The 10,697-nt window shown below is 40.4% G+C and overlaps 1 protein-coding gene across 6 annotated transcripts in view; it reads left to right on the top strand.

Annotated features, from left to right (window-relative positions):
* Nucleotides 1-10,697, top strand: part of Ralgps2 (Ral GEF with PH domain and SH3 binding motif 2) — a 136,565-nt gene that overhangs the window by 62,527 nt on the left and 63,341 nt on the right. For all 6 annotated transcript variants that reach the window (XR_003836002.1, XM_021173203.1, XM_021173192.1 and 3 more), the window contains one exon: nucleotides 6,890-7,016. Coding sequence is in view for 5 of the 6 variants with exons in the window: in XM_021173203.1 (XP_021028862.1) it covers nucleotides 6,890-7,016 (127 nt within the window). In the remaining variant the exon portion in view is untranslated. The remainder of the gene's footprint in view (nucleotides 1-6,889; nucleotides 7,017-10,697) is intronic.

The following is a 10,697-nucleotide window of genomic DNA, read 5'->3' as shown; positions in this document are numbered from 1 at the left end:
TACCCAAGATACAACTTCCAAACCACAAGAAAATCAAGAAGGAAGACCAATGCATGGATGCTTCATTCCTCCCTAGAATATGGAATAAAATATCCATGGAAGGAGTTGCAGAGACAAAGTTTGGAGCTAAGACGAAAGGATGGACCATCTAGAGACTGCCCCATCCGGGGGTCCATCCCATAATCAGCCACCAAATGCAGACACTATTGCATATGCCAGCAAGATTTTGCTGAACGGATCCTGATATAGCTGTCTTCTGTGAGGCTTTGCCACTACCAGGCAAATACAGAAGTGGATGCTCGCAGTCATCTATAGGATGGAACATAGGGCCCCCAATATAGGAGCTAGAGAAAATACTCAAGAGCTGAAGCGGTCTGCAACCCTATAGGTGGAACAACAATATGAACTAATCAGTACCCCCAGAGCTCCTATCTCTCGCTGCATATGTAGCAGAAGAGGGGGAAGACAGGCCCCTTTGTCTAGCAAACTTTATATGCCCCAGTACAAGGGAATGCTAGGGTCAAGAAGTGGGAGTGGGTGGGTAGGGGAGCAGGGTGGGGGGAGGGTATAGGGGACTTTTGGGATAGCATTTGAAATGTAAATGAAGAAAATATCTAATAAAAAAATGTAGGGGAAAAAAGAAAAGTAAAAACAAGCCCAACTTTTTGAGACTTTTGATATGCTCATGGTCTCTTAGACATGACACTGTGTTCTTCCTATTACTTTGTGACAAACCACTCATTTCTTCAAGTTTGTCCTCCTATACCTTTGTCACTTGTTTATGATACTGAATATATTAAAATTTATCCACTTAAAAAATAAAAAAGAGTTCTGTCTTTAAAGTCCAAGGAATTATACTTTGATTATATTGTGATTTACAAGTGGGATATATTCTCTTCAAGTTGTTATTTTCCTTGAAAATATTTTTGTTAGCCCTCAGGTAGTTCTGTAAAAACAGCTTTTTTTATTTGGTAACAGCTCTACTAACCCATAGTGAACTTAATAAACTTTAAAAGAATTTCATTCCAGTGAATATAGATCCCATTCTTACACAGCTGATAGTCTTCTGGAGAGAGAGGAACTGCAATAGATAAGTTGTATAGTAACAAATTATCAGAATAAAATAGGATGAGGAGGGAAATAGGGCAGCATTGTCTTTAGTACTGTGGGAAGAGGTTATTGCTTAGCTGGGTGCTGTCAGCTTTGCATTACTCGACCCCTGAGATAGTGGAGGGAAGAAGTCATGGACATGAGAAGCATGTGCTATGGGAAAGCATTTTAATAGGCTGAGCGCAGGGAGAACGTTCAGCATGGCATTGGATCTGACAGTTGGCAGGAGTGGTATTGGTGTGGTAGTGGATGACAGACTGATTGGATTTGAGAGTGTGGCTGAGGACTAGGTCAGTAAGTATAGACCCTGCCTTTGAGTGAGTCTGCTATAGACCCGGCAGTAGCTGGAGAGAAATAGGAAGCTAAAGGTTTGTGGCACAATGGTTTTGATTTTGGAGATGGGATCCATGACCTTCAAGTTTTGTGCTGGTCGAAATGATGAAGTGGAGTTGGGGAGAAGGTGAAAATAAAGAATGATTCACTTGGTCTGAAAAGGAAGTCGTCAGCACTGTAGTGTTTCAGGAGTTTGTTACCATGCTAATAGGCAGGAAGAGGGTGTATTTGTACAGATGCAGGTGAACTGGTAGATTGGATGGTGGAAGTCTATAGAAGTTCCTCTGGCTGCTGTGATTCTTTGAACCAAAGTCTTAAGTTGAGAATATTGAAAGAAAGCTTTTGGAGTTTGAAGAAGGAAGGAGCGTCCCTGCACCTGGGCATGAGAGCATGGTGTCTCGGGAGGCTGACAGAAGGTTACTGGTCATGGATTTGAAGTGAGAACTGTCATGTACTTTCTAGGCTCAGGCTCAGTGTGAGTGAGAATTGTATTTAACTAAACTCGAGGCTTTCAAGTTGTGTTTGTGCAACTTAAACACAGGACTCTCTAGGGTAGCACAGGAGGGGAAAGAGAATATCAGGGTTGCTTTATTGAAAGCTTAGGAAATTGAGCCAAACAAAAAAGGCGGGGAATGATGAACAGTGGGAGGGACCACAGAAGTCCCAGAAAAGCTCATGCTGTGTCTTAGATGACAGGGTGGCATGTAAAAGTGGCTGGAGATGGGAGAACAGAAAGAGAAGAGAAGAGAGTTCTCACACATGAAGAACGTGACCAGAAAGACTTAATGATAAGAGAAATGGTTCCTGGCCCCCCTTTCCCTCAGCTTCTAAATTTCTAAAGATCTAAGGGGAAGTTCCTTGCAGGTCATAAATAACAGTAACATAAAGGATCACTTCACAGTGCTCTCTGTCTAATGTAGTAGCCATGGGTGGTTATTAATTTTACATCATTAAAACTAATTCCTCTACCTCAGCAATACTAATCGCATTACAAGTGTTCAGGAACTCTGGATATCAGCCATTGTATGGAAACAGCCCCCCAGACCCCATCACATAAAGTCCATTGGACAGTGAATTAGCGCTGAAACATCATAGGTGTTGAGGGCTAGGGGAGAAAACAGCTTGGAGAGATGTGAGACCAGAGTTAGATCCAAGCCCCTCTCAGGCTCAGATTGCAAGGTTTATAATCAAGGAAAGGATGTGTGCTGAGGTGGATGGGGAAAGCTAAGGGTGGGGGCTTTGTGAAGGCCTCTGAGTTGCAGTAGCTATTGATAGAAGGTTTGGGTAGAGTAGGTATTGCATCTGAAGTTAGAGGTATAATGTACGATGGGAATGCTTCCTACCCATTTAGATCACATTTAGTCTGTTTGGAGTTTTTTAATTTATTAAAGGAACATGTCAAAAAGCTAATTAATATCCTATTACTAAGTAAACTATTTAGAGCATTGTCTCCAAATTAATATTAAGTTAATTAATATTAAAGGAAAGGATGCCTGTTTTCACTGTTCTTGTTTAACATGGGGCACTTAGCTGCCATAAGAAAATAAGAAAAAGATAAATTTTTCCTACAAGGAATGGAGGAGGATAATTATTTAGGTTAATTTGCTTATCTATAGAGGAAGCTTTATTTTTTAAAAAAGAAGTTATTGAAAACAATGAAAACTCCCCTAAAAATTAAATAAAATTACCTTGTACTCCAGTAGTTCTGCTTATAGACATATGCTCAAAAGAATTAAGAGCGAAGATATAAACATATTTTTTTTCATAAATGTTTTCAGCAGCCAAAAAGTAGAAACAACTTAGTCATCTGTAAGTAGATGAATGGTGGGAGACGGTGATCCACAGAGTGCAGCTTCTTCATCCTAGAAAGGAAACAGCACCTGTGATAGCATGGGTGAGCCTTACAGGCGCACTCTGTGAAATGGACAGATGTAAAAGGAGGATTCCAGTCATCTAAGCTGCCTGGAGGGGTCAGATTCTTAGAGATTTTAGAACAGTGGTGGCCAGAACCTGGGAGAGGGGAGATGGGGCGTTACTGGATAGTAGGATAGAGTTGTCACTTACAATAGTTACTTTTTCCTCTGACAACACCTGATTTTGAAATAACTTGAGAAAGGTAAGTTTAGCTCATAGTTAGAGCTGGGGAGTATCTATGGTATAGAATTGTTACCTGATTGCAGATGTACACAGCTGAGACTCCTGTTTCAAGGTTGTCCTGTGCCATGGAAGTCAAGTCAATCCCAGAAGCAAGCATAAACTTCAAGCCTGCCTTCTTCCCAGCAACTCACTTCTGGCCAGGACCTGTGCTTCAAAGGTTCCACAGCCTCCCCACACAGTCCTGCTAGCTGGAGACCAGGCATTCAAACAAATTAGACCAGGAAGGGGATATTTCAGGCTTAGCCTAAAACATTAAATGTCTCCTGAAGGATCATGTCGTCTTCAAGGGCCACATAGTACGGTCTTTTAGGAAGTAGTGGCACCTTCTAGTAGAAGAAGGTTACATCATTTAAGATGGTCTCTCATGTACACACACACCCCTAGATTACCACGAGGTGAGCAGTTTGTCTTTGCTACATGTTCTCTGTCATGTTTTACCTCATCACAGACCCAATGCAGTGGCTCATAGTTAAATCTTTCCTTCCTTGTGAGAAGGTTTACCTAAAGTGTTGCTCACAGGTATAGAAAACTGATATCTAAGTGAGGTCCCAAGAGTCAGGACTGTCACTGTAACTTTCTGTACCTGCTGGTGTGGTACAAAGTCTGTGGAATCAGTTTGTGAGGGGTTTGGAAAGAGTAGAGAAACACCCAAGAAAAAGTTTAGAATCCTGAGGGTAGAGCTTAGTGAGGCAGTTATGGTTGGAGCTTAGAAGACCAGGGTGGAGGTGAGCTGATGAAGTGAGAGGCTGCTCACTTTACACTAAAGAGCCGACTGTGTTCTGTCCAAGCCTTGAGACTTTGTAGGAGGCTGAGTTTGCAGCTAACGCATTAATGTCGCAGAGGACATGTCAAGGTGCACCATTTCTTGGCACTGTTATAGGCGTAGGTACTCAGGATCAGACGGCAGAAGAGAAAGGTTTTTAAGACTTACAGTTTTGTTAAAGTTGAAATCAGAGAGTGTGATATTGCTAAAAAAGATTAACATTTTAAAAGACTCATAGTTAAGAATTCACCTTGAGGCCCCAAGAGATGGCTCAGTGGTTGGGAGCACTGTCTGCTCTTCCAGAGGACCCGGGCTCAATTCCTAGTACCCATATGCCAGCTCACACCTGTGTAGACTTGTGACTCCACTTCCAGAGAATCCAGCACTCTGACACAGGTACACAATCAGGCAAAACACCAGTGCACATGAAATAAAATTAAATTAAAGAAAAAAGAAAAAAAAAGAATTCACCTTGAGTTTCAGAGATATTTATCCTCATTGTCTAGACTTTTTTCTTCATTATTATAGAGTAGACGCCAACCTTTGGGCAAAATATGTTCTGGTGCAGATCCTAAATGTCTCCCAAAGTCTATGTGTTAAGTCTTTCCAGAAGGTGATGGTGAGCTTTCAGAGACTACACCTCAGGGCAGAGCAAATCCAAGCCACATTGAGGAATCACCTCACTTGCTAGGCTGCTTGCTACCAAAAAGATAAGAAGTCCCAACTGTTGGTGAGTGAGTTGGCCAGAAAAGGGACTCTGCATACAATATGGTTGCAGCCATATGAGAAAGGAGAAGTAGAACTGTGGTTGAACGTGCAGCAACAGAGTAGACAGTTTTCAGGGTAATAGGAAGATGTTTGTTGTTCTGTGGGTAGATTCAAAGTTTAGTTTTAAAGAATATATTTGAGATTTAAGATACAAGGCTAGTAACTATAGGTAATAATTTTATATTATATTATATACTAGAAGAAAATCTGAACAGAACCCAGAAATAGATCTCCGACACAGGACAAGGAAAGTATTATAAATTGGTGTTAGGGTGTTTACTATTGTGATAAAACATCGTGACCAGAATCATGGGGAGGAAAGAGTTTACGTCATCGTACAGTTTTCAGGTCACACTCCATTACTGAGGGAACCCAAGGTGGAAATCTAGAGACGGCCACGGAAGCAGAGGCCGTGGAGAAATGCTGCTTGCCAGCTTGTGGGGCTTAGTTTCTTGACAACTAAGGGCTTCCTGCCACATTCCACTCCACCCACATCAATCATCAATCAAGAAAATGGACCACCGATTTGCATATAGTCCAGAAAATACTAATGGATTAGGTGTCAGTATGGTCCATTATCAGAACCAATCTTTGAAACTCTTAAGAGACAAACAGCATTAGTACATTCTTTTACTTGCTAGCCATGTGCTTGACTTTCAGTTTTCACCACCTCTAAGTAAATACACAAACTTCTGTTAACCTTACAGGAGAATTTTCTATTTTCTTTTTTCTTTTCTTTTCTTTTTTGGTTTTTCGAGACAGGGTTTCTCTGTGTAGCCCTGGCTGACCTGGAACTCACTCTGTAGACCAGGCTGGCCTCGAACTCAGAAATCCGCCTGCTTCTGCCTCCCAAGTGCTGGGATTAAAGGCGTGCGCCAACATGCCCGGCTTAGATGAGGATTTTCTTAGTGAAGTGTTTGCATAGTACACAAAGAGCCAGTATTTTAAGACATAATAAAAAGTCAAGTCTTACTGTGTTGTGACAAAATAGTATCTCCAGAGGTTTAAAGAATGAAAAATGCTGCCCACAGTCTTTGGAATGATAACAGAATAGAACAAAACAAACATCCCGAAGATTTCAGTTAGGTTGTGGGCACTAAGATTGCTTGTCTCTTATCTTCTTTGATCATTTGCAGTAATCTCAAAGGACATGTTCTACATATTGTCTCTTCAGGCCACTTGAAACAATCTTGTGATAATGATACCTACCTATGATAATGTTCTGGTCAAGAAGAAAATTTGTTGCCAGAAGTTAAAACAAAACAAGACAAAACAAAAAAGCAAAAGGCCATGGGACGATGGCAGGTCCTGTTAAGACCAGCTACAGCTTGACTTGTCAAGAAAAGTTGTCACTTACACAGCAAACTTGAGGGTTTCTTGGTGCTTATGAAAGAATGACTTTTGAGGAGGCAGTCAATGAAAATATTTGGGTATTTGAGCTAACTGTATACATATAATTATTTTAAATTAGATAAAAACAACAAAATTGCTTAATTACATAAAATAGTAAAGATAAATAATGTGTTATAGTTCACCACTTAGTAAGTTCATTGACATTTGTATAAAGGTGAATTTATAAATACTTGGAGTGATAAATATGTCTGAATCTGTTTTATTTATGTCCTATCACAATAAAATTAAGGAAAGTATCATTTTGAAATTAAAGTCCAGATTTATAGTAGATACAGTTTTCATTCAGATCTTTGTTACAGTAAGATGGAACTTGTAATAACTTAGGCTTTTCTGTTTGCTTTTTAGTTATTAAGTCGAAAAGACAAAACTACCTTTGAAAAATTAGAATATGTAATGAGTAAAGAAGATAACTACAAAAGACTCAGAGACTATATAAGCAGCTTAAAGATGACTCCTTGCATTCCCTATTTAGGTGAGTGATGTCATTGTGTTCGTTATTTGTAGTTGTTGCTCTTCCTGAACAAGTCATTTTTATGAAATGCAAAGTAATTTTTAAAGTGCATGTGTCAGATTTCTAAGCTGAAAATAATCAGGTAAGGAAGTATTTCCCTTATTGCCTGAAATGGTTTTCATAACAACTTAGCCTTTTGTCTTCAGGTTTTCTGTAGAGTGTAACAATAACTTAGAAGTGTTCCATGTGGTAAATGGTATGTTTTAGCTATTTTAGTAATGCTTTTAAGGACTGAAACAAACAATGACTAGTTGTGAAGCTTAATATATTACCTGAAGATATTGATCCAAGCTGTTTGGTAGTAGACAGTGAATTCTGAGGAGTGATTTCAATTAATTATTGGTATTGTTGTTTGCCTAAATGAATTGTTTAAGTGTGGAAATTTAGCTTAGTACATGGCAGTTTTGTACTTATTATTTGATTAAGAATTTGTCTTAAGCCGGGCGGTGGTGGCACACGCCTTTAATCCCAGCACTTGGGAGGCAGAGGGAGGCGGATTTCTGAGTTCAAGGCTAGCCTGGTCTACAGAGTGAGTTCCAGGACAGCTAGCTAGGGCTATAAAGAGAAACCCTGTCTCAAAAAACAAAACAACAACAACAACAAAAAAAACAAAAAGAATTTGTCTTATATAGCTTACAATAAGTTCCAAAAACTACTTAAATATCATAATTTTTCAACAAAATATGAATAATGCTTTGTTGAATCTTGAGTTAAAAGAGGCCCCCAAATAAGCTGTACTTTTAAATTTGTATGTAAATTGAAGATGGGGGATGCTGTGGATAATACATACCTAAGATACATCAAAACAAGCTGGCTTGACTGTTGAGAGATTCATCAGATGATGAGCATTTGTTTCTTATACACGCCTCCCTGTCTCCTCTCTACCTTTTATGTAGTTACCTACAGTAGACTTCAAGAGAGCAGTTTCTGAGAATAATTACAAGTGTGTTATTTGTTTGGGATACTTCAGTGTCTCCTTTGAGTCTTTGTTAGTGACTAAAAGGTGAACTCAAAGGGTGGTATATAAACATCCACCTGTCAGAGGGAGCACCAGTCTTAGGTCACAGAGAAAACCTGACTAATTGCATTGTGGGATGTCCTAGGATATCTGGTGTGGGTCTGCATTTCGCCTTGTCGCCAGGTTGTCATGGAGCCTCTCAGGGAGGCGAAATACAGAGGTGCTAGGCTGTATTTCTTCAGGCTCACGGGACACACAGATATGCTGCACAGGGGACATTGAAACATAGCCTAAGTTATGGCCCCAGCCTGTGTTTCTCCGGGTGAGAAATGGCACAGGCTGGGACTGAGGCTGGGAGTTCTCAAACTCCTGGGCACCCAGATGCCTAAGATGAGCTTGGGGTGAAGGGTATTGGGGTGATCCAGCTTAGCTCTGGGTAAGTACCAGGAGTGTGAGGGGCCTTCTCCAGGAGACTTAGACGTGGCTCTATGATGAAGGCTTCCCTTGATAGAGGAGACAGTCCTTGCTTGTCCAAATTGTTTATTCATGGTGGAAAAGAATGCATACAGTGTACTCAGGGTGGACCAGAGATTAAATACCTTTTGTTGGAGGGGATGCCCAGGAAGGTAAACTTATTGGCTAAACTCTGTATACCTTATTAGCATAGAGAACTCTAGGCTCTGTGCTACATGGCCAGTTGTCATGTTAAAGGGGTGTCGTGGTTACATGCTCCAGGACAGGAGACAGGTCTGGAATAGATTTAAATGCCCACATTCTCAATTATGAGAATTGCTGGGGTTCCTTAATCAGCTCAACCTTATCAGGTTTTTCTGTCTGGTGACATGGTTTCGTGAGCCCCACACTCTGGTGGGAGAGAGATGGATTTCACACCCGATTGAAGGCGTAAGTAACCCAAAGCACTGTGTAGTTAATGATTACTGCATTGGGTTTTTTTGGGTTTTGGTTTTTTTCAATCATAGCTTAGCTCCACCCATATTTAGGAATGTAATTTGAGGGAAAGAAGGAACAAAGGAGCTTTTAAAACCTTGTCTTGGTGATCCATAGGCGCGTTAATAACCCTTTGTTACATGGGATCATTAGACTGAGCATTGGTGATTGTTGGATCTAAGAAGGCTCTTCTGTGCTTAATCTTCTATGTTTAGATTTCAGTCTTATTTCTTTTGGTGATGACTTTAGTCCACCTACTTCAAAATTGAGAGCTAAGGGCCCTAGAGTGGAAACTGACTTACAGTCCTAAGAACTCATTTATGATATCCACAGTCTAATGGTATTCTCTAGCATGCTCCTGCTAAACTCACTAACTCAGAAACTTACTGATTCTGTGATTGCCTTCTCACTGAATTGCTTTTCTATATTAGATGCCATAATTAGTTATCTTGTAGGGGAATTGTAGTCAGGAGTGAGAAGAATGACAAATTAATCCTTGTGCTGTACTTTCCAGGTCAGGGATCTTTGTTCTGTATGGTTTCTTAGTGGAAACATGGTACAGAAGTTGAAGCTCTGTATGTGTGCATATATGTTTGTGTGTGCATAAAGTTGTTTACATTCATGAACCTCTGTGTATACAAAGAAAAGGAAGGGAAGTTGCTGAGCAGAACGTGGAAAGGTTTTCTGTTGGAGATGGCCCCTTGTCTCCCTGTCCTGGGGCCTGAAGCACTGCCATTCCTTTGGGTTAAAGCAGACAAGGCAAAACTCTGACATGAAGGTGTTGATTTGTAGAAAATACCAGAACCATTTTCTTTTCTGTATTCTCAAGTGACCCCCGGGCTCCCTTTCTTCTATATGTGCTTGTGTCTTGGAGTCTTACTTTTCCATCACATGCTTTTGACTTTACCTGAGGAGAAGGCCCTGTTGTTGCTCTCTCTTGCTCAGCATTTTACTGTCTCTCCCCTCACCCACATGACAGCATCCTGTTTTCTTCTGTATACTTCTCAGACTTCATCTTATTTTGCAATTAAGATGCTAGTTATTTTTGCTCTTGGAAATTCCTAAGCCTCTGGGCTTTGTTTCGTTGGCCTCCCCCCACTCCAAATATGTAGTCGTATAAAGATACCTGTCTAATTTTTTTGCACTATACTCTTGAGTACAGTAGAGTGATTTTAGGATTTGCCATATATTATTTAATAACTTTGCTCTAGGTTGGGCCTGTATGTCTGTCTACTTAATTTTAGAAACTAAAGTGTCAACCTGAGATACTTAGGTTGGCTCCTAGTTGAACATGTGCTTACGTGAACGCTTCCCCTTCCTGCAGAGCGATCCCAATCTCATCTTCTATTTTAGTTCCCACGAATGTCATCTGTACACCGTTTCTAAGCTGCTACCCATTACTTTGTTCTATGAAGAACACCCATTCAAGAGTGAGAAGATACGGACCAGTTGACATAAACACTTGACAAACTTCACAAATGAAACTTGTCACATGACAAGTTATGACTTAGTTTACTTTCCAGCTTGAGAAATGTTCTTTTCTTATAGGGCAATTTTGTTCAGTTTAATTTGTCAAGGTATACATACTTTTCTTTGTTTTGATTTGTTTTTTTAAGTTTAGTTGTGTGTGCGTGTGCTTGTGTGGACACTCTCCTAGATGTACATGCGTGTGCTTGTGTGGACACTCTCCTGGATGTACATGCGTGTGCTTGTGTGGACACTCTCCTGGATGTACA

Source organism: Mus caroli, chromosome 1, assembly GCF_900094665.2.
Source record: "Mus caroli chromosome 1, CAROLI_EIJ_v1.1, whole genome shotgun sequence".
Taxonomy (NCBI): domain Eukaryota; kingdom Metazoa; phylum Chordata; class Mammalia; order Rodentia; family Muridae; genus Mus; species Mus caroli.
This window is presented reverse-complemented; position numbering and strand designations above follow the sequence as displayed.